Genomic DNA, 24,332 nt, shown 5'->3' with positions numbered 1-24,332 from the left:
AAAAAAAAAAAAAAAAAAAAAAAAAAAAAAAAAAAAAAAAAAAAAAACTGCCCTTGAGAAATTTTTTGCACCCTCTAGCGGTAACTTGGGCTAAAGTAATGGGCTTAAGTGGACAAGGCTTAATGATCAACTTCAGCAGATTTTGTTCCATGATTTTTTTTAAAGAATAGTATCCATCTGGCTGGGAGCTTTGATAAAGTACGAAGGCTAGAGATTGGATCAATAACCATCCTGCTCAGAAGAAGTCTGCCTCAAGTAGTTCTTGGACTGTGCTGTAGACTACTCTTTTCTGTTGGTGATTGTTAGTGGACCTGCGCTCGTTCTTAAATATTTTGTCAAGTCCTTGTTTTTCAAATATTTTAAATTTGATTGGCAAACAGACTCCTAAATATGCCAAAACTCCCCTTTTGGATTTATGATTTTGCGATCACCATTTTAAGATGGAGAAAACTATTCTTTTGCCTTAATTCGTCAGAGTATTTCTTTGAGTCACTTGATTAGTTAGAAATAGAAGAGTTTTCAAGGATGAAGGAAGGCCCTTCAAGCATTTTTTTGGATAGTCTCACTGATGTTACTTGATGCAAATTATGTCTGCGGACTTCTTATTGTGTGTAAGTTCTCTTTTAGCCATGAGAGAAAAATAGGTCAAGGCTTTTCTTCTCCTCTTGCAATTGCATATGTTCAGTGATATTAATTTTCTTATAGAAAACAACAAGAAGCTGTTAAATAAGAGCAAGAACACAAAAAGTAAGCAAGATATCAAATCTGAAGAGTTCATTTTCTTTTATATCAATGACGCGATACAAATTTCATTGGTCTAAGGAGAATCCACATTTTTTTTAATTGTGTTTGAAAGTTGTCTTATTCTTTTGTTACCAAATTAACCCAACAGCAAGTGCTACACTACATAAAATATGGTCATCATTTTATTTGACGGCTTGATTTTATGTTTTTCTTTATGCTCCTACTAAGTTAGTGATGTAGAGAGAATAAGGTTAATTAGGGTAATTCCTTATCCACTTTTATTCACTGTTAATACAGAGCCTCATGAATTATTCATAATTTCATTCTATTAAAGATCCTTGATCTGATTCTTGGTGAATTCTGTCCTTAAATACCTTAGGCTACACCAGTTAGTAAGACACCGTATGATTAAACATTTTTTTTAGGCTATAATGCTTTTGTTGGTTTTGATGGTTTACAAGGTAAGGCCTAAAGCATTATTAAAGAGGCTACGGCTGCTGCAGTTGTAGTTGTAGTTGATTTATCTAGGGCCAATGTTGCTCGGTAATAAAAGATTTATTGAGAAGAGCCCCATGATTGGCCAGGCCACACTTCAAATATGTTATGATTCTGTGGATGTCCATAGACATTCTTACATGTGCACGTAGATAAACTAATTAATTTATATCTGTTACTATTAGTTTTTATTTCTATATGAATGTATCCATTTTGGTTGTAGGTTTGAGCCTGATATGCTAGCCTTTTCTGGATGTTACTATGGTGGAGGTGAAAAGGAAAGGCATGAACTGGGTGAAATAAGGAAGCGATGGGCAACACTACCTGTGAGCAGTATTCTATCTGTTTTTGAGTTTTAAATACATTTGAATATTAACTATTGATCTTAAAATTTTTCTTTATTATTGCTTTTTCTTGAACTCTGTGTATTTGGACATGTACGATCGATCTAAGCAAGTGGTTGTATATAAAATTTCGGTATTGCTTTACAGGATGTAAGTGAAGAGGAAGAAAGGAAGAGAGGGAAATGCCCACTTACTCCCTATGAAGTGGGTCTGATGCTACGTGCACTTGGTTTTAGAAATGATAGTTATATTTATGTTGCATCTGGTGAAATCTATGGTGGAGAAGAAACTCTGAAGCCTCTTAGGGAACTTTTCCCAAATTTCTATACCAAGGAGATGCTTGCTGATGCAGAGCTGAAACCCTTTCTTCCATTCTCTTCCCGTCTTGCTGCCATCGACTACATTGTATGCAATGAGAGCAACGTATTTGTCACTAACAATAATGGGAACATGGCCAAGATTCTTGCTGGTGAAAGGTACCAAGCTTATTTCTTTTCTATATCTGCTGCATCATTATCAAGAATGAGATTATTGGTTAGATTGTAAAAAGGCGGTCTGTTTTGATCTTCTCTGATACCCCCTTTTGTGCTCTGCATGTGGGTATAATTCAGCCTATGGATGACTGAATTGGATCCACCATCCAAGAATATAATTCAGCCTACTGAAACTGAATATTTGTGTATCTATTCTTGGACCGTAAAAGACTGTCTTGTTCGAGAGATTGTTTTCAAACTTGTTTTTTTTTTTTTTTTTTTTTTTTTGTACAAATTATATTAGGGCAGCTCGAAAATAGATTTTTATATACTTAAATTCCTTATATTTTTCGCTATATAGCATTATTTTCCCAGGACTTCTCCTGAAATCTCTTATTAAGAACTGTTTAGTATAGAAATCAATGATTTAAATGGCTAGAGGTGCCTCACAGGCTTTTTCTCTTAAAGAGTGAAACATAAAGTGTTAGGTGATCTACAAAAATTGATAAAAACTATAACAATATTGATTGTATGAAGTACAAAAGAAGATGAAACTCACTTCTATTAATTGTCTTCTTAATTAAAGATTTCAAATTCATTCTTAATCTTGTTTATCACATGGTGTATTACCGTTGAATGTTTAAGTTAATTTTTATATCTTTGAAGAATTGACCAACAAATTGATATATAATTCTTCCCACTATTACATGAGGCCTAAGAACTTTGTAAGCCTTGAGACTGCCTTGAAAACCTTTTAAAACATTAATTGGAAGTTTTAAAGTTCCTTTGTGTATTCTTCATCTTGCCTTCCTAACACTGAACCTTGATTTGTGTATTTTAGGAGGTATTCAGGTCATAGAAGGACCATTAGGCCAAATGCAAAAAGACTCAGTGCTTTGTTCATGGAAAGGAACAAGATGGATTGGAATACATTCGCCAGAAAGGTAAAATCTTGCCAACGAGGGTTCATGGGTGAGCCTGATGACTTGAAACGGGGTAAAGAATTTCATGAATTTCCCGACTCCTGTATTTGTGAGAAACCCGTCACTGAAAAAGTAAACGAAGATGATGAAGGTAATCACCTCGATTTTCCATTGATAAATAGGCAAGGAGTAGTGGAAAAGAGAAACTTGATGGAGTTCATTTAGTTTCCACGGCATTAGAGAGAATTTTTGTCCCCTTTATGGAGAGGAAGAAAATGCATAGACGATAAGATGAGAAGAGTATCTCTATGAGGCAATTTTCATGAAGTCTGCCCTATCGTTTTCGCGCCACGGTATAGGAAGTTCGATCAAGCCTATCTTCTTCATCCATGGTACAGGAAGTTCGATCAATTGTTCATAACTTAGTCTTTTCTCTGTCAAAGAGTATATAGATATGTAGTTCTGTCCAAAACCTTCTGCTGCTGCTCTAGTCTTTTTATGCGCAAGCTAACATACCCCCGCCCCCTCCTGATTTATTTTATTAGTTTGTGGAACTATGATATATGAACTGAACCTATGTGGCACTACAACTGGAAACAGTTTGACTCGACAGCATGCTCGATACACAGCCGAATTGTGGCCAGCGTTACTGACTTCATATGATTGAACATGTCAGACATTTGTGAGCCTAAGGTAATATTGTTATTTTTTGTCATTGTTTTTCATCTATTGCAATTTCAGAGAACTTTTGTTTGCAAGCAAACATAATGGATCATTTTAGTATGCTCTGCAAGTTTTCCAGTGAAAGTTACAGTAGATGATGTTCTAATTAAGTCAGATTTGTTTTAAGTTTCAGAATTGTGATTGATTCACAGTTTTATTGAGATTGGTACAATGAAAAACATCGCAAATTTCAAGTCAGGTTATTTGGAGAAAGATAAGCTTAAGATTTTTAATTGTAGGATGATAGTAAAGCTGATCAATTAGATTTGACACTAGATGATGATGCCTATCAATCCCAACCGCCATCGCCATTGGATACTCTATCAACTATAAGATTCAGTCATGATTTTGCTAGGATGCCATAACATAATTGAGTTGGTTGACTTTTGAGAGATATTGGTAGCATTGTAGATGTAACAATGCAGTATTTATCTCATTGAAATGCATTTAATCTAAAGCTAAATTCATTAGTAAAGGATGTCGGGTTAAGTGCGGAACTATCAGATCTCACTTGGGTTGATATAAATTCATCTCACTGAAATGCGTCGCGTCGATGAAATTGTTTTCATCGTTATATTATACAACGTGAACTAAATTTTTTTTCACAACATTTTTTTTTCCCTCTAAAAGATGATTTAGTACCTTTAGGAGTTTTGTGAAGTTTTCTACTGTTTAATTATAAAACTTTAATTCTAAGGTAAGAGCATATACTCGGGTATAAATGGAACAAAGAACTCTCGTTAAACATTGCTTTCATGACTCTTAATTCCAGCCAGTTACTACAACACATCCCTTTTGAAAAGCCTGGAATTNTTTTTTTTTTTTTTTTTTTTTTTTTTTTTTTTTTTATAAAAAAAACGCATGTTTTTGGATTCATCATTAACCCAAGAACAAATATTCAATTTTCTAAAATAAATTTTGTAAATTTTGCTTTTATTTATTTATTAAGACAATTCTAGATTATTTGAATTTAAAAGCAATCAAAATAAAAAGTAATAAAAAAAAGGAAAACCAACATTGAGAGGGATCGAATCTCCAAGGTGCTCCAACTTACTTGCAATAACCCCTCATTCACTCCTCCATTTGTCCCACTTTGCTATAAATCTACTCTACCTTTTACGTTCGATTTAAGACATACTTGATAATAAAAAGATTTTGGAAGTCACTTTTCATCACGTTTTTTTGTTTGAGCGATCCAAATGTGCCCTTAAGAAATACACCCAAGTTTAAAAATTCTTCTCAGGAGGTGGATTACATTTAATGCCTCCTTGTGAATCATTTGAATTTGGAGTCCCTTCTTAATAAATATTTTAGAATGATTTTGTTCTGAATTGTTTTCTGGTACGCCCTTGTATTATTTAAGGACCAAACGCCCCTTTAAAGGTCGGACCATGTAGAACCAAAAAAATTCTGTGGTTCAGAGAGTATGAGTATAGTTTTCTCAGGTTTCAGAACAACAGCCACATTCAAATGCCATTACCAACGCTACCCGCAGTCGCAGCACTATTTTATGAAGCCAAACCAACATTTACATTTTCAATACATCTGGAGTGGGGAAGAAAATACATAATATAAGCAAAAACAAAAAAAGAAAAGAAAAGAAAAGAAAAGATTCCTACTGATCTATGGAAAACTTTACTGTTCTATATATTGTTCAGTGAACAAATTATGGGCAGTACCTGAACCTTCTGACCACCTTCTGCTAGTGTACTGGGAAAACAGTAACAATCTAAAAGCACCAAGTCTGTATTTAACTCCGCGGGAACGAAGCGGAGTCGATGCTTTGATTCTGAAATCACACAAGACTAATGTGATATTATTATAGATCAAGGGGGTGGTGGAAGAGGACATGAATGGATAGCCAAACTACCTTTTGAATTCCAAGACCAACCTACAAGGAGAGTTTCAATATACATCCTGTTATGGTAGAGGAGCTTTGAGAGAGCACAAATGTGAGGTAACTTCAATAAATATGAACAACTAAAGCTAAACTTGCAGGAGTATAACTAAGGAAGCAAGAGTTTCCTTTCCTACATTTATCTATATATTAAATACAACAATATAAAACTACTGTTAAAGTCACATTAATTATCGGCAGAGGACATTTCCTGGGCCTAGAACCAAGTTCGCTAGAGACCCCCCTTAGATTTTATTCCCTGCCACAATCAAGAAATACATTTTCATCATGATGTAACGTAAATTTGAGGCAAAATTCTGAAGTGAATCTGGCACATCAGTTCTTACCTCTAGATGCATTCCTGCTCTGGCTTCTTTGACCTTTATCGTGTGAAATAAAAGGAATTTTTGAAATTGTCAATGAGCTTTGCAGTCCCTCTAATAACTGCAAACACCGAGATTCAGAATGCACACGCACGTTACAAAACATATATGAGGGTACACCGTACGTAAAATACAAAATGAATAAATGAAACAAGTGAAAAAAATAAAACAGAGAGAGCGAGAGAGAGAGAGAGAGAGACTCCTTTCAACGTTAGGCTCAAGGGAAAACAGAATGCACAGGCATGCCAAACTTATTGATTAAGGTTCTTGTATCAAAGACTTACTCTTGAGGTCGGCTGAATTCGGCGGTTGGATCTACGTGGCTCAATAACATTAGAATTTGGTTTGTTAGAATTCCCAATGAAAACCTTCTCTTCCTCAATTTTTGCCAATTTCGCAGCTGCAGGAGCAAGTTTTCCTTTATTTGCTCGTTCAGGCTTCGAGTGAAATGAGGATGCTTTCTTGGGAGCATGTGCTGGAGGAAATAAGACCGAGCCCTCTGGTGCTTCTTCAATGCTACAAAAAGAAGGAACATCCATTTGGTCGTTCTTCCCTGAAGCACCCTCATTCTGGCTTCCAGGATCCTTGGTGATAACTGCTTCCTCTGTTGCCGAAGGATAAACATCAGCAGAAACATTTGCCAAAAGGGCTTTATTCTGTGAATTAGTCTTACCTGACAAACTTGGCTGCTTTCCGGACTTGACACCCATGGGCTTGGCGTCATTTGCATGTTTTTCCTTCGTTTCATATTTTGAAGTTCTTTTTGATCCTTTGGAGGTAGATCCTTGCGGCAGCAAATTCTTGGCCAACTTAGCGGAATCATTTGCTTCAGTAGTTCGAGCACCCGCATCATAATGTTTGCTCACTTCCATAAATTTTCTCTTTTTTCCAGGCCTGGGAACACCAATAACCACTCTTGATGTGCCCTTCTGCATACCAGTCCGACCAGTTTTTAATGGATTAGACTTGTTCTCAGTTTGAGTATGTCTACCAACATTAAATATTTTTTCATTTGCTGCTAGCGAAGGCAAACTTGAGTCCGCTGGCTTCACTGATTCTACATCCTCCACAATCGTAGGCATTTTATCCTTCCTTTTAACCTCTGCAGCTGGACTGCCCAACTTCATGCGCTTTTCCTGAGGCATAACAGTCTGAATGCAATTGCAACTCAGCATATTTCGACAGATTAAAAATTTAGAATCAGGGTCAAACAATCATAAGTAAGGTAAGAACCTCATGAGAATAGTCATTTACATATGAGCCGGATAACTCAAGCCATTCCCCATCTTTCCATATGAGAGTAGGCCGGAGATTCCAAACTTTGATAGTGGACGTTTCACCTCGAGCTGCAAGAACCAAATGATGGTTAATTTACAAGAAAAAAGAAAAAGAGAGAGCACAATCTTCATAGAAAAAGGTCAATTAAACTCTGAATCATAGTGACATGCCTGGAAAGCAGACAGTATATGTCGTTTCATCTTTTGCGTCCTTCTCAGCAACCACTCCTTCATGCCAGCTGGAAAAATATAAACAAACAGCAGATTACAGATTGAACATGGGGTGATATAAATGGTGCCCACGCACAAAATCTATATCTTTTAACAGTGTAGCTGTTGAAACTACTCAAAGCAGCTAGCCCTTATAACAGCGTAATTTTGTAATTACTTAGTCTCTAACCTATTTAGAGACGCAAGCCTCATTTGTATTAGACGTGACAAGATAACAAAAAATTACTTGCATGATGGCTCTTAACCAATCCTTATGCATAAGGACTTGAAAAATCAAGTATCCACAGGAATGTAAGGTTCTCCCTATGTTTTGGGACGGTCAGTGCTCTTATGATAAACTCCCAAATTAGAAACTCAGATAAAAGAGGTAAGTACTGGAATCTCGTAGTTCTATACTCTCTCTATGAATGTGATGAAATCATTTTCATAATTACTTGCTTTCAAGCTTTTGGAGTTTATCCAGAAAGTATTGTGAAGTCATCATTAAAGATACTGTTCTTTGAAATGACATTTGCACTATCTTAAGGAAACTTGGCTCCAAGAATATGAGGGGTTTTCCAAAGATAGATAGGTATGTCGGGGATCTGTATGATTCTCAGTGACTTTGGACAGGAGTGTATCCACCCCCTTCTCACCGTATACTATGTTGCGTAATTAAAACTATTTGCAATAAAGAAATGAGGAAGCACAGAGAGAAAACAACACCTATTCTGCATCCAAGCATCAACTTTGTCTCCAACTGACCAGATGTAGTCCCCTGCAACTGCTCGGCGTCTCTTCCTCGTTCCTTCACTTGGCAAGCTAGTCATAGGACGAGAAATTCGTATCCTTGGTGCCATACCCCCTTGACCATCAAGAGCAACCCACTCCTTTAGTTGACCTGACCCTGCACAAATCAAGAAAGTGAACAGTCAGCAAAGAGAAGTCAAGAACTGTACATGTTTCTAAACCTCAATATACTCTCAGTTTCTTAAGAGCCCAATATACTCTCACGAACTTGTCAAAATAATTTATGGACAAGAAAATGATAAAATAGTTTTAACTACATCTTCTCTTGCAAGCAAGAATCAAATAATGTGCCTTGGTCAATCTCAAATTACAAAATCATAAGATCATCAGATTACATTTTATGCTTCGCTAGTCATTACCTTGTTCAGGTTGAAGTTCAGTGTAGGACACATAAGCTTTCCCTTCCTTCACACTCAGCACATTGGCTGTGAACCAAGAAGCTTTTAATCCATTTCCATCCTTAAAAACCTAATTCATAACCAATCCAGTTAGTACAAAATCAAGAGTCAGAAAACATCAATAAATGATTAGTAAATACAGATGCATACTTCTTAGCATTTAAATTCCACATTGGAACTTCTACTCATAGCTTCAGCAACTCAAAAGAAGAAAGAATAAATATCAACAATGGTGAGACTTTAAAAAATTAAATATAACAATCTCATACCTCGACATGGGAACCTTCCTTGATGCTACTTTGTCTTAAATCCTTGGGCTTTTCACACTCGTTCTGGGAGGATCTTTCTCCAACCTCAGATTCTGGAACAACACCAATGGTTTTTGTCAGGCCAGAAGCATTTTGGTCCTTGTCCCCTCTCAGATCATTTTCACGAGGTGGTACAGAACTTGGGATACCTTCGACCAATCTGGGATGATTCTCAACAGAACCCATAGATATGTCTCCAGGAATAAGTGAAGTGACATTGACACTTGCCTGAATTTCATTCTTACCTGACAGTCCCTCTCTAGGATGCTTAATTGCTGAATTGGAATATCCTCCATTAACATCATCAGATCTCATAACCATCTCAGATGAAACTTGAGGGACTTTCCAATAACCCTCTGGACCAGCTTCTACTAACTTGCCCAAGGGAAGAGGATCGCTCATGGCAACTAACTTTCCAGCTTGTGACACCGCAGCTGCTGCCAGCTCGGCAGCTTTGACAATGGCATCCACATTTTCAGCATGCTTAGAAGCAGCTGATGCAGCTTCAACCCTCTTTCTAGCTGCCTCCCTAGCAGCAACAATAATAGAACTGGAACTATTTCCTCCATCTTCACCCCTCAAGATGGACGCTGGAGTGGCCTTCCCTACACCAACAGCACTTCCATGAACAGGAACTTCATTGCTGTGACAAGAAACTTCATGGCTAGATGAAGTCAACGCCTGATCAGCCATCAATTTTGCTTGACGTGCAGCATTTAATGCCACATTGGCAGCAGCAGCTGCAGCCTTTGCGACGGAAGCAGCTGCTGCTATTGCAACAGCTGCAGAAGCTAGTTTAGCTTCAACAGCTGATACTAATTCTGAATTTTTCTGTCTGTCCAATTGACTCCACAATTCTGCACTGTGTTTAACAGCTTCAGATGCAAACAGTGCAGCATCCTCAGCCACTTGCTTAGCCTCCGCAACCTTGCCAAGTGTTTCCTCCGAAAACATAGTTTTCCCTCTCAAATCTTGACCGGCGTTCTTTGGGTGAGTAGGTGGACACAATGAAGATGCAGATAAAATCAAATTCTCAGAAGGTGCCTTAAGGTAGACAGATGGAGATGTTGCAAGAGTAGAAATTGTAGTTGTAACCACAGCTGAAACTGGTTTTAAATGTGGTTGAACCTGCATAGTTATAAGGCCCGGATCCTCAGAAACTGTAATCTTCTTTCTTTTTCTCGTTTTTGATTCAGTCAAATTTTGCCCGGTGGTTACTGACACCTTTTTTAACTCGAGCAGGGGGGATGCCCCAGTTAATGCATTACAAGTAGTTCCACCGTGAACCATTGAACCAGAGGGCTTCACGGTGGAGGATTGTGGCATAGATGATTCCTTCACTGGCGTTAAGAGAACTGGCTCAGTATTTGGCAAACCAGAAAACTGTGCACCAGAGTCAGGTGTCGATGTCTGAGTAGCAACCCAGGTACTATGTAATGGGGTCTGAGAAAACCATGACAGATTATGACCAATGAAGTTCCTGACAGGAGGAGTCTGATACGGATGCAATGGAGAAAGTGCTTGCTGATAGTCTATGACTGGACTTCGAGGCATAATACTAGGTTGCAAAGTACTTGAAGGTGTGGAAATATTCCAGAGTGGTGAGGAAAGAGGGATAATAGGATTTAACACCGTTGAAGTATTCTTACTGCTAACTCGACTGACTGGAGGAGATACAGCTTTACTTTGTAGTGTACTTTGTTTATTTCCTTTCTCAGTACTCCTACCTACAGAGCAAAATTTTAAATTCAGAGAGAGACAAATAAGCCTAGAAAAGTATAAAATGCCTCACAAAGTACCGGATTGTGATTGCAAAGGTGTCTCTGGGTTAATAGGCTGAGTTTTTTTTCCATGAAGCCTGTCCACACACATACGCCAGGCATTCTCCCAAAGGTTTGTTCTACCATCTGAATTTAAGAATCACATAAATAAAGAAAAACCGACATCCATATAGTGAACCAAATCAATGATAGGGGAAAATTTTACCGTGTCCTCCAAATGCAGCCAGCATGTATGCCTCATCTGGTGCTGTACCTTGACTGCAGCAACGATTAAATCCATAAAAATTACATAGTAGAAAGAAGCTCAATTAAACGAACTGTATGAGAAATTTTCTGTGTTTATTTAAAAGGATGAAGTGCCTTTTTTTCTGTCTGCCTCTTTTTTTACTAGGACAAGACTTCAATCTCTTAAAACGTTTTTCAACAGTAACGAATGGTGAACAATTACAATGGCTTTCAGTTCTGACACGAACTTCTCTAAAACATATACAGGAAACTGAGAAAATTATAATTTTATTGGGTTGTTTTAAGTAAGAAAAATAAATTAAGAACTCACATCAAAGCTCCATAAACAAAAATCTGAGCGCGCAATTGAACTTGCTGCAAGTCTGTGAAAGGCTGTAGAAACATTTGAGATGGGGAAGCAGAATTCTTCAAAGAATTGTTCAAGTCTGGAATGCTGGAAGCTGAAGCACCAATAAAGACAAATGGTTTAGCACCACTGGACTCCACATGCCCATGATGTTGTATCTCATTAGACTGTGCAAGCTGGAAAATTCCAGGATTGCGCATGGGCGTACTTTTAGATTGCTCTAGTTTCTCTGATTTCCTCATGTGACTACCCTTTGCAGATGACTCTTTCCCTGATCCTTTGGCAGAAACACGCCTATTTTTACGCTCAGAAGTGCCCTTGGAACGACCACGTGCAACTTTTACCTCAGACACCTGAGGGCTCCTATGCGAAATTTCCTGAGCATTCTTGACGTCCAATTTGGATAGGCCAGAAGATGATTGAGGTCCCGCCACAACCTTCGATAAAAATAACCCACAATGTGAAAACAGAAATGTGAACAGAAAAAATGTATATATTATCCTGTGAACAGAAAGTTGTTATGAAGGGGGAAAAGATCTAATGGCATCCATGACATGAAGGAAAAGAATCACCAAAGAAGCATTGGCTGCTGGTGCAACTGCAATATCAGAATAATTTTTTGGCAGATCTACCGATGAACTGGACACAAAGGTAAGAACTGTCTCACTTTCGGAGGCACCGTTTCCTTTGGGCAACTGGGAACCAGACGATGCATTGCCAACCACCGTACCATTGGCCTCTGGAGCTTCAACATTCTTACTTAATGGCCCATTATTTGAATCCTTTTCATCTGGATCACAAGAAGCCACAGTAGTTTTGACAACATCAGGTAAATTAGGATGTTTATCAGTATCAGTACAATTATCACTCTCCATCACAGTCGTCTGTTCATGAGGTTGAGGAAAAGTAGCTGAACATAATGAACCTTCCTTTAAGCCAGCAGCATCTGCAACCGAGTAGTGAGAGAAAATTCAAGTTTAAAGAAATTTGGAAATTATATACAAGTTTTAACGGCATTTCCAGTACCACAGCACAAAAACAAGAACATATCATTCAATTTTACTTCATCTAGAGGAAAGACTAAATGCCCTTATTTCTTTTCCTACATTTGCTCAGAATGTAGCCTGCCGCATGCAAATTCTTTTCCATGCAAAACGAAATTCATGTCAACAGAGCATTTACCAGAAGCAATCAACAATCTGTACAAAATGATAAAAGCGATGAACAGAATAAGCAGAGTAGAAGGTTCAATACTGAATTCCGATCCAAGTCTAGTTACATATTAAAATGCACGGATAACAAAACAAGAGATGCTGACTATTGGTTTGGTTGTATTTGTTTTCTTTTGGAGGCTCCATCATTAAAAGAAAAGGTGAAAGGAATCACTATGATAACACTACTAAATGGAAATATTTAAAAAAAATGAAAAAGGAACAAAACATCTAATAACTCTAGCAAGTGTTTTATGCTATTCTAGTGCTTTTATGATTAAATCTCCCTAAATCTTTGGTTATAATTGAATATATATTTGAAGAGCTTTGATTGTTCCATCTAAGTAATTGAAAGCTAAGAAAAAACAACATTATGCTAATTTGGTGTTACAGTATCCATGGAAATAGTTTACCAGTAAACTTGTAGGTTGAAACATTTCTAGGAGCAAAGTGTACTTGATATAGTACGAGGAAAAATAACTCATTAATTGATTTCACGCTTTTGTTACATTCAACCCAAAACAACTAATGAAAAGCTGTCACTCTAGCACCTCAAATTCATTTGGAGGATTATAAGGATGGAGTAGCTGTATTTTGATGAGAGAAGAAGATTGGGGGGATTGATTTTGAGAGGAAAATGAGGAGAAATAGCAGAAAGTCATTCCCAAGGAGATAAGTATCCAGGAAAAAGGGGCAGCATTGCAACTTGTGTTCTGACTACTCGGTGGAATGCAGATTCATGAAGACATTGACAAGCAAGATGATCACCCTGGAAGTAGAAAGCTAGACGCGATCGAAAATGTGAAAGCCAAGATTCAAGACAAGGAGGGCATCCCACCTGACCAACAGCAATTAATCTTCATGGGTATAAGCCAATTGAAGATGGCAGAACTCAAGCATATTACAACATCCAAAAGGAATCAACTTTGCATTTGGTGCATCAACTGCGCGGTGGGATCAGATTTTGTGAAGACGTCGAAGGGGACGGCAATCACATTAGAGGTTGAAAGCTTGGACACAATCGACAATGTGAAACTGAAGATTCAAGACAAAGAAGGAATACCTCCCGATCAACAGAGACTAATCTTTGCTGGAAACAATTGGAGGATGGTTGGACTTTGGTTGATTACAACATTCAAAAGGAGCCCACCCTCAACCCGTGCGGAGGCTTTTAGGTGGTTCAAATGATTTTAGGTGATCAAAAGGGTTTAATAAAAAAATAAAAAAAATCTTAACAAGTAAAAGGCATTAAAAAAGAAAAAATTTATCTCTTCTTGAACAATCACTTGGAAAGATAAATTATCCAAAAAAAAAATGACTGACTGAAAAATCTTCAAGATATGTAGTAAAATAATTTTTTTTAAATAAGTAGAAACACTTCTCAATGGAGTACAATCAAACATATTTAAAGCACTTTCTAAAAAAATTAAGATATAAAAACAAATTTATTAAAAGTATTTTAAGAAGCACTTAAACTAGAAGGTATGTCAAACACACCCTTCATCGGCTGAAGGTCTATAATGCTAAAGGAGTTTCACAAAACCAACCACGAGAAGAAGCTGCTAGCTGAAACAGAAAATTTACCACAAAACTAAAAGATTTAAACTTCAAGAACCAATAAAATCAAATAATTTATCGTAACATATTGTTTCACATGCATTTATCTAGAAGTTAGATAATTTGGTTACTCACTGTCGGTGTTCGCTGCAATAGCTTTCTGACAATTTTTTCCCACAGATTCCGATAAAACTTTAGTATTTTCCTGATCTTCCTGATGAGTATCAAATGTTTCTCCTGGCAATGGAGTTAAAGATGAGTAGTCATGAAGCAAAAAAATTCTAAGAAATCATTTAACAACTTGGTCGTTAAAAACATGGAAAAGATACACTGAAATAATTGTGCAAGTTAAGTGATCAAAACCAACAATGTTTAAAAAAAAAAAAATTAAAATGTCATGGTTTGAAGGACTCTAAACAGAAGAAAAATCAGAAAACAACTGGCAATATAACACATTTTCATATTTTTTTCAATCGCATTAGTTATTAGCAGTGTTCTACAAGAGAATTGAAACCATCGGTGTGCAGGCAAGAGAATCATTGGAATGTAATTATCTATCAGATCCTTTCTCGAAGGTCCCAAAGTAACACTCTATGACGATGGGAATAGGTCAGACCATGTAAATCAAGGGGGATTGACAAATGATACATGGAGCCAGTAAAGTCGATAACACATGTTGGCTGCTCCAAAGTGCAATGCGCACACATTGGAGGATGGAGGGTGACCAACCCTTACCGACTGATTAAGCCCTTGTATCCTTTACAATGTTGGGCCTTGTATAGAGGAACCTCAAGAGAGATGGAAATCGGGAACTTGCGAACACACCATCAATGAAAGGTAACTGAGGCCACCCAACAAGGGAACGAAGCGCAAGAGATACACATAGTCGTGATGGGGCGTCGGTGTTTCAGCCGTCCACAAACTCATGCACACCACCTAGACGCCAGATGCCGTGAGGAGAAAGACCAGCACACAACAAACATGTGTCGTGGGGCAAGCAACATGCACAGTAAGTGCATTCAACGTGTCATGCTTATCCAAGGCATGTTGCCAGTGGCCGTGTGTCGGATTCTCCGATCATGCTTGTCCAAGACGTTTTGTCCATGGCCGCATGCCCGTTCCAAACTCCCTTAACTTTCTTTCATGTATAGTTAGGTCTTTAATATTCATGTTGTGTCAATACGAGGGTGTATGACCGTTCACCAAAATCGTGTCTACACTAGCCAAAATGTACTATAGAAGGATATGACTAGTTGTCAATTCTTTCTACCTGAGTTAGATACTATCAAAGTTGTGGTTATTGCTTATTCGCTTTTAGCCTATAACATGGCTTTCTTTCAAATTGTTTTTTAACGCATTTCTTTACTCATGTTTTCTAAAACATTTCTCTCAAACGTGACCTAGAGACTTGTGTCAAGATTGTCCACAAAATCCAACCTTCACACGGCCGACTTATTTGCTAGGTTAGAACAAGTGCTTCACAATCGCTCTCCCGCTGCCACAAGAGTGCGATTGTGACACAACACACGATGCACTATGCAAAGGCACATGATAACATTTTGTGTACACGTCTCTCTTATCTTTGATTTTTTATATTGTGGCAATTGGTATCTAAAATTCAGATTCTGGGTACCATCTACAAAGAAAAACAAGATAGGGAAAACTAGCCAAAATAAAGCTGTAGAATGCAATACAGCACCATAGGAATCCGTCTAGGGTTTCAGACCAGAGTCCACAAGTCTTAACACATAGGGAACTCTGCTAAACACTAGGAAAAGTGATAGTCCTTAAAGAAAAATAAACCTAACTCGACTAGGACACTTGTTAACTATTACTTATTAGACTGAAGTTAAGTATATTCCAGTTACAAGTTAATCAATATTAGATTTTCAAGAAATTACTTCTACTTAAAGAAATCTAGAAAGACTTTGCTAGAAAAAAAAGTAAAGAATATTAAATTCACTTCAGTTAGTAATAAAGAAAACTAATAATTTAATTTCACAGACACTTAAAACCTTTAAACTAACTCGCAAATCCAAAGAGACGCACCTGACTTTTTAACACCACCACATGCTTTTGCAGTTGTCTTCAAAAAAGCTGGATCAATGTCCATTTCCTGTCCGCAGTCCTGGATAAGATTATTGGCAACGTCTACTTGAGGAATAGGTTGGCTCTCTGTGTTGCAGCCATCTGTATTCAAATTCTTTGAAATAGATTGATCAACACTTTCATCTAATCCCTGGCCAGCAGTAACACAAGCAGATTTGTCAGCTTGAGAAAGAGGATGAAACTCCGCCACAGGTTGAGAAGTATCCAACAGAGAACTTCCTTCAGCAGGAAGTATCACAACACTTTCTTCTTTTCTATCTGGTTGAGTAAACTCCACTACATTAGGTTGCAATAGATACTCTTTGTCATCAGCATCTTTTCTGTCTGTCAAAGCTTCAACTAAGGGTAAGGAGTCGCCCTGTAATATGCCACATGGTCTCACATTGGCATCCTCTAAGCCAGAAACTGATATAGCACATACTGCCTCAGATGTGTGGTCAGAGGTAGAAACTGACACTGCAATTATAGGAAGGAGAAAAAAAAAAAAGTAAATGGCTCAAATATGCTGCATATATAACTTTTTTTTTTTTAATAAGAAACAATTTCATTCATGTATGAAATTTACCAAAGATGGAAAAAAAAAACTCTCTAAATGAGTTACAATAAACTTCTCCAGTTTGAACAAAAGTGAAGTATAGCTATCTGACATCAAACATGCACAAAAATTACGTATGAAGATCACATACCTGATTCCTCACCAGCATTAACACTGGACTCCAATTTTGTATCTATCGTCTCACTTTCGACACCACTCTGTTGAAAAGACGGGGATACAATTCTCTTATCTGTGACAGGAGACTCAGTAGTCTTGTCATTCACACTAATAGAATCAGAAGATAACCGCCTTTCTTCCATGTCACTGACAGAAGCATGTTCAGCATGGCTATCAACTGGCTGGCACGGTTTATTTTCCTCGCATAAGTGTGTTGATTCAGCCCCCGTGGTAGGAAAGTTGTCTGAGGGAAGAGTGCACTCACAAACATCTCTAGAACTAACAATACCTTGTGTTTCCTTTGAAAAATTATCAGGAATATCTCTGATATGACCACTGATGCTTTTGTCGACCTTAGAGGAATTACTTTCATCTATGGCAGATGCAGAAGACTCAGACTTACTATTCTGTATCTCTATGTCCAAGGGAAAACATTGCTGCTCTTCAATAAGTATTTCCTGTGTATTAGCCATCTGCCCAACTGAATGAACTTTAGGCCCTTGAAAGGCACAAACTTCAGCATCAATGTTTTCCCCCTCACCTGCACAAGCCTCCGTTCTAGCATCGCCTTCAACAACTGTAGGTAATACCTCATGCATGTTTTCTTCGGACGGATTCCCGATCTCCAAATTGTTACACAAGACCTTATCATCAAAATTGTCAGTTTCAGCAGGAACTCCAGATGTAAACTCTCCACTACCTGAATGGAACTCACAATCTCCCTTCAAGGTCATACTTGCATGGGACTGAAAATTCGCAGTAGTAGAATCCACAATCAATCTTTCTACTGCAACTGTAGGTGATAAAAGAGGGTGGTCTTCTTTACTAAAATCATGTGAATCTTGTTCAATATTTTCAATATGTGTGTTAACAGGATTCTTGCATAAATCTTTTATTTGCTGTTCAATATTCTGATTGCTCAACTTTCCACTGCCTGCTTGCGTGAAAGTAACCAAATTATTTATATGCTTTCCTGAAGCGGTAAAATCATCTTGCCCTTTATCTTCCAATGATATGGCAGCAAAAGTACCAGGCGTACTTGGACATGTTAGCTTACTGTTTTCTTCAATAACTGGACTTCCCTCACTTGCTGGAATGTCATCAAGTTCATGGGAAACACCGGGATCATCCTCATCCAAACTTCCATCAACAGTTTGAATCCCTTGAAATTCAGTAGGGTCGTCCATTTGAGGCTGTTGTTGCTCCCCTCTTATGTCCTCATTAACATGCAATTCCTCAAGACTTATATCTGGTAGTAGCGTAGGCTGTACATCGCCTACTTCAGAAAAACTACTACCGTCATCTTTTAAAGTAGGGTCCATTGGGTTTGTTAGGTAGTCCAATTTCTCACAAGCATTTGACTTCCCAGTAACCGTTGGTGCGAGATTGATATCTTCCTGCCCAACAGATTTCAATAACATTTCAACAGATTCAGAGGAAGTGGCCTCCGACCAAACATTTTTCCGTCTCAATATAGAACAAGATTCTGCTGCACAAGAACTAATCCCTATCCCACTACTTCCACGAGAATAATCTTCAATCCACTGATTATCTTCGTTATTCTCAATACCCAAGAACACCTCAGCTTCAACCAAACTATCAAATCTTACATGCCCCTGAAGGGGGTCGTCAAAATCAAACTTTGGGAGAGCATATTGCCGAAGAACAGGAGGAAATTTGGCACTTCCTTCACCAGCTAAATGAAGATTCTGGCTTTGAAAGTCATTGTCATCATAATCCATGGGTTTATCTCTGCTTTAGAAATGATTGGGAAAAACAATGGTTAGAAAAGGTAGTTATGATACGAATATTTATATCCACATTTAGAATAAATTCGTCTTAAGAAATTGGGAACTTTCAAAATCCTTATACTGCTCTTAAAAATCTTCAAACCAAGTAAAATACAGGGATCATGCAACGTATATTATATTAGAAGTCATTCATCTTGTGTTTGGACTTGTTTAACCATCACAGAAATGAAATGTCTTTTTTTATATATATAAGAAACTGAACAAACATTCAAAACACCAAGGCACCCAAAAAACAGCCTAAAGGACAAAGGGAGACAAGGCTTCCCTTCCCAAAAGAAGGACCTACCTAAAGCACTCCACTCAGTTCATAGTGTAAAAGGAAAAATTACAGGAAGAATTGTGTAAGGCACTCGAACTGTAAGCCGTGAACTGTACAAGATCACAAAAAGGATCAAAAGAGATTGACTTATCTGTAAAAACTCTAGCATTACTTTCTTTCCAAGTCAGCCAAAGGATTTCCTTTGAGACACTTGCCCAAAGCACCTTAGCTTTATCTTTCAGCAAACAACTGGACAGAGCTTCAACCAATATCCCTCTAGAGTATTTGGAATATTCAAAAAAATCTACTCAAAAGAATCTACTCAAAAGAATCCCACACCTTTTTCACAAACTTGCAACGAAGAGATGAAGTTTTATTGTAACTATGATTCATATGACAAAGTTTTATTCTAACCATGATTCATTCCTAATCAGTTTAACCTAACTTGATTTTCCTCTTCACAGGTAATTCTTTTTTCTTCAACTTCAACTCCCCCTCGGTCTTTTCCTTCTAAACTCAGAATCCTCCAGGTATAGATATTCCATCCTTTAAAGCTAAGTTTTACCCAAGTAACATTATCCTCCTTTCCATGAAATTTTCCTTCCTTCATTCCTTCCTAATTTTTTCCCCCTCCACCACCATTTTTAATTAAATTTCCTTTCATGATTCGTACAAAAGATTTCTACTCTTGCTGCCAAGACCAGAAACATTTCCACCCAAATTTTGCCATTCCAGCACCAAATTTTCCACCTTTCACCAGCATTTTTAATCAAACTTCCTTTCACGATTTGTACAAAAGATGGCTTCTCTAACGCCTTAAATCAGAAACAATTCTACCCAAATGCTGCCATTCCAACACTTCCTACTCGTCCAATTTCCTCTTGAAATCTCCCAACAGCTCCCAAAACGCACTCCACCCACCCTTGTTAACCTTGCTATAACCATAGTACATCTTTGACACCTTCATTAGAAAGAGAAGAGATTTCCATAAATCGTATAAATTGATTTGATATTCTTTCCATACAAACATAAATTTCTTTCTTAAATATTTACCGATCTAAGAATAATGAAGAAAGATCCATCCATATTTGTTCCAACCATAGAATGTGCTCCCATTACACTCTAATATGAAACAAAGCTCTGTTTTTTCTGCTCAGCAAACTTCATCAAGAAACCTGGCGAGACATTGACTACCCAAATGAAGAAAGATCTGTTTTCACCCTTGCAACTATTATAATCAATGAAAACTCACAAGATTGAGTTTTCTTTACACCAAGAAGAAAAGGTAGAAAAGAGAGACAACAAATAGAACACACCTAATGAAGGAAGACTTGTTTTCCACATAGCTACTACTGTAATCCATAAAAACTCGCAAGAGTAAATTTAATTGACACCAAGAAAGATGAAAGAAATGAGAGATGGTGAGAGAGAGACTGAGAGAATAGAATATAACCAAACTTTGATTGAGAAAACAAAAGGACACAAGGACATACAGGAAGAGAGCCCACAAGAAAGGAAGCAAACTACCTCCAATCCTGTAAAATAAAACCTAATGTAAAATTACAAAAAGGCTTCACCGCAGAAGCTCGCAAGAAATATAGAACCAAAAGACAAAACCTCACTCAAAAATCTCTCAAACTCTCTAACAATTCTATTGTTCCTCTCACTCCAAACCTCACCAATTCTAGACTAGTAAGCAAAATCACGCCACCAAAGAATATGATCAAGATCCTCAACGGCCCTCCTACAAAGGATACAGCACAATGAGCCATCAAGTTGGGCACTCTCTTCAACACCATAAGGTGCTAATTTGTCCATGGAGGACCTTCCAAATAAAAAACTTAAACCTTCCTTGCAATTTTCACCTTTCACAACAAGGGAAAGATGGAATCACCTAGGGCAGGACTAACTAGACAAGGAAAAATGGATTTATACAAAAGCCCTTTAAAGGAATAGGATTCCAATTACGAGTATCCCTTCTACGAGAAATACAATAAAACTTCCAACTTCCAAAGCAAAGAAAGAAGGTCGTCAAACAATTCACACAGAAACCCCAATAAAGGCGAAGGAAGAAGACATGGGCTGAGACAAATCAGCAACCACTGAATGATTTTTTAAACTTCTAATAATTTCATAATTTTACAAACTCATGAAATTGCTAGAAGTTCGAAAAATTCAGCACACCTTCATCATAAAGTTTATTTTTACAATAATTGACAATTATGTAAAAATAGCTTGGATATCATCTATTAAAACATAGATTGACGAGTTGAATGATTACTGTTAACATAAGAGGAATTAGAATAAAAAATACTTTTAAACATTTTTTATACATTGAAATTTGAAGGAACATTGTAAGTTGGGAGAGGATAAGAAAAGATATATTAACCACATTACTTTGAAGCACGCGGATTTCTTTTTTCTTTTTTCTTTTTTCTTTTTCTTTTTTTCTGTTTGCATGGTATTTTAAACCTCATGACCAAACATGACCATGAAATTATGAACCAACTGCAAGTGAACAAAATCTTGCTTCCTCTTGCTTTCTTTATATTCGAAAACATATGTATGAATCAAAAACCAAAGAAGCCATAATTACCAGCAAAAAAGAGAGGTAGAAGAAAATGACAAACACATAGGATTTAGGCCTAGGTATGGTCAATAACTTTTCAACATAGCTCACCACCAAGCCTCTTCAAAACATAATTCGTCATGTATTTAACCGGTGCAAGCTGATTTATGCTGGCTTTGGTGGTTCTTTTGCAGTAACATATACAACTTGTTTAAAGTGGACTATGCAGCGTGCAAAACTAGCATGCACAGGAGGAAAAAGGATAAAAGTACTGCTGTGGATTAAAATATGACAAGTGCGAGAAGCCCATGAGACTTGTGGACATCGTTGGTTAAATATATCCATGTTCTATATGCAGGCAACAACACGTCAATTTCAAATATCAATTCATGATGAAATGAGATTGTAAGTCCTTTCAATTAAATCTTGCCCCTCCTTGCATACCATTGAGTACCATTGTGTTATTTATCAATACAAAGAATGTTAAAAATAGGAGTTCGCCAAAGCAGAATGTACATAGATATAAAGTTTTTTATTCAACTTGTTCTTCAGATATATAAAATTCCACTAATGTACAGTAGCTGAGTTGATTTATCTTTCTCGTTGGTTGGAATATCGTTCAAGTAGACTAGCACAAATTTTCCATACAAAAAGGCTGTACATTTTTCTACTTCTAATTCTGTTCAGAGAGGTTTCTACCCTTCCTTGATCCATGAGACCTTGTAAGAAGTAGGAAGACTAGGCGTCTACATTTCCAATTATTATTTACACAGCTCAAATCTCCAGCAATAGAATCTACAAAAACTAGTAGGTACCCATTCTAGAAACTAGTTCATCGATGCAACACATGGGACGAGGTTACCCTACTAAGTACACATACTATTGGCCATATACTCTCAGAGAACGGTTTCTGACTGGAATAATTAGTATGAGAAACTCTCCTAAATCCCCATACTCACATAGCTGCGAGACACGAATCCAACATTCCACGACATTGGCATTTGGCATGTATCAAAAACCACACCGAAGTGCTAAAAATCAATGAAAACTGATCTCGGGATAACTTTAAAGAAAATCCTCGATAACATTATTCATAAATCCAGCCTTACAGCTCATCGTTTCAAAGCAGACTAAGAGGCACACTCGCCCTAAATAATCGCAACCAAAAAAAACACACATAATCAACAAGCCAAAAGAATTTTTTGAAAAAAAAAGGAAATGAACAGTACCAGAAGAAGTAAGTCTAGAGACGCTACCTCCCTCCATCCGGTGATGAAAACCAACCCGTTTGATCTCAGCTATTCACTTGTCTTACAGTCATCTACTGCTTCAAACAAAAACCCTACGCTTGAGTCGGTCTCGACCGCAGCAACCAACCTAGTACAAGCAGTCGCAGCACTAACTCCTCAAACGAAAATAGAAGAAGAAAACCCAAACAGCATTCAGCGAGAAATCCAATAGGCTGATAAGAGAAAAGACAAAGAGCTTTGGGTTCTCCGATTATGGAAATTAGGGTTCCGGCAAATCGACGGTGAGATATGATGTCAGAAGAGTGAGATGAAGAAGAACAACAACAGAAAGAGAGAGAGAGAGATATAGAGAAGCAAGAGAGCATTCGTACCCTTTTTTTTCTTTATTTATTTATTGTATTTATTTATTTATTTATTGTATTTATTTATTTATTTATTGTATTTATTTATTTATTTATTTATTTTTGGTGGTAAAATTGTAATTATAAATTTGTGTTTCGGTATAATAGCTGCAATCGAGCTTGGCTTTCTTTTCGTTGAAGTAAAATAATAATAATTAAAATTAAAAGTGTGCACCAAAGAGAACACGACACGTGGTATCTTGCGTTCATGAGGAATATACATTTTTCGAGCCAAGTACAGTTGTCTGAAATTTGTTTAAAAAAATAACTAACTTTTTAGTTTTAAATTCTAATTCAATTCTTGAGAAAAGTAAATAAAATATATTTTTTTTTATTTTTTTTAGCTATATAATGTTATGTATGTTATTTTTATAAAATAATATTTAAAAAAATGCAGTAATATATTAAATTTCTATGTAAACCCATGTATGTTATATTTGTAAAAAAATATTTGAAAAAAGCAGTAATACACTAAATTTCTATGTAAAGTCATTATGTTGTCTTTGTAAACAAAATATTTAAAAAAAATGTTGTAATATAATCATTTATGCTAAATTTATTTGTAATTGGACGTAGTTTAAATTTATGTTTAGAATTATTATTTGAATTTCAATCTGAAATATTTGATTAATAAGGTAATATTGATCTTTCTATAATGATTTATTTTTTAAGAGATTTAAGCTACTTACTATCACTTCCTAATATAAGATATATGAAAATCTATGTAAATTTAAATCTGTAAAGACGGGGTGCATTTAAAAGAATCCTAGTAAAACATCAGTCAAAATTACTGAAAATAACAAATGTAAAACAACTATCTAGTCTGACGTATATAATCTTATAGCTCATGCACGCATTTGGTCCGATCATTCTGTCTAACCTTCATTTGAAATATGAGTTGAAGTATCGTGGATGAGTATGAAAATACTTAGTAAGTAGTTTACCTGCAGTTTTTAATTCTTTGTTAAGTCTTATATCATTGGTTCGTTGGTTCGTTTGATGTCTTAGACATATTTAGGAATTCGTTCCTAAGTTGGAGGACTATAAGTTTACTTAGTCACTTACGCTCAACATAGGGTCATGGAGTGGAAACCG

General features: G+C 36.8%; 2 protein-coding genes across 10 annotated transcripts in view; one reads left to right on the top strand and one right to left on the bottom strand.

The window, feature by feature from the left end:
* LOC111800371 (O-fucosyltransferase 29-like) overlaps positions 1 to 3,780 on the top strand; it is a 12,077-nt gene extending 8,297 nt beyond the window's left edge. The window contains exons 7-9 of the mRNA XM_023684029.1: positions 1,463 to 1,565; positions 1,731 to 2,059; positions 2,898 to 3,780. Of these exons, the coding sequence (XP_023539797.1) occupies positions 1,463 to 1,565; positions 1,731 to 2,059; positions 2,898 to 3,204 (739 nt within the window). The 3' untranslated portion in view covers positions 3,205 to 3,780. The remainder of the gene's footprint in view (positions 1 to 1,462; positions 1,566 to 1,730; positions 2,060 to 2,897) is intronic.
* Positions 3,781 to 5,153: 1,373 nt separating this feature from the next.
* Positions 5,154 to 23,201, bottom strand: LOC111800653. 9 transcript variants are annotated; one of them, XR_002816002.1, is made up of 18 exons: positions 22,816 to 23,201; positions 16,922 to 18,699; positions 16,176 to 16,697; positions 14,262 to 14,363; positions 11,931 to 12,304; positions 11,323 to 11,795; positions 10,972 to 11,024; positions 10,785 to 10,892; positions 8,947 to 10,712; positions 8,639 to 8,747; positions 8,196 to 8,376; positions 7,431 to 7,498; positions 7,216 to 7,328; positions 6,656 to 7,133; positions 6,267 to 6,586; positions 5,947 to 6,043; positions 5,573 to 5,858; positions 5,154 to 5,491 (listed from the first exon to the last, which is right to left on the bottom strand). XR_002816002.1 is itself a non-coding variant. In XM_023684452.1 (18 exons), the coding sequence occupies exons 2-18, from the start codon at positions 18,687 to 18,689 to the stop codon at positions 5,845 to 5,847; spliced, it is 6,432 nt and encodes a 2,143-aa protein (XP_023540220.1). In that variant the 5' UTR covers positions 18,690 to 18,699; positions 22,816 to 23,201; the 3' UTR covers positions 5,174 to 5,844. The 9 variants fall into 9 exon arrangements, 8 of the variants coding, with proteins under 8 accessions (XP_023540220.1, XP_023540214.1, XP_023540212.1 ...); XM_023684452.1 differs by having other exon boundaries at positions 5,174 to 5,858; positions 11,323 to 11,452; positions 11,567 to 11,795; XM_023684446.1 differs by having other exon boundaries at positions 5,174 to 5,858; positions 16,922 to 18,702.
* Between the last annotated feature and the right edge of the window lie 1,131 nt (positions 23,202 to 24,332).

The sequence above is a fragment of the Cucurbita pepo genome, chromosome LG08, assembly GCF_002806865.2.
Source record: "Cucurbita pepo subsp. pepo cultivar mu-cu-16 chromosome LG08, ASM280686v2, whole genome shotgun sequence".
In the NCBI taxonomy this organism is placed as follows: domain Eukaryota; kingdom Viridiplantae; phylum Streptophyta; class Magnoliopsida; order Cucurbitales; family Cucurbitaceae; genus Cucurbita; species Cucurbita pepo.
This window is presented reverse-complemented; position numbering and strand designations above follow the sequence as displayed.

Bases quoted from the DNA above. Each gene is read 5' to 3' on its own strand.
- LOC111800653 (XM_023684446.1), bottom strand. From the start codon at position 18,689: ATGGATTATGATGACAATGACTTTCAAAGCCAGAATCTTCATTTAGCT. The intron at 11,025-11,322 runs GTGAGTTCTTAA...TCGTTGCTGCAG, and splicing joins TTTGTTTATGGAGCTTTGAT to TCAAGGTACAGCACCAGATG. The intron at 7,499-8,195 runs GTGTTGTTTTCT...ATATTTTTCCAG, and splicing joins GATGCTTGGATGCAGAATAG to CTGGCATGAAGGAGTGGTTG.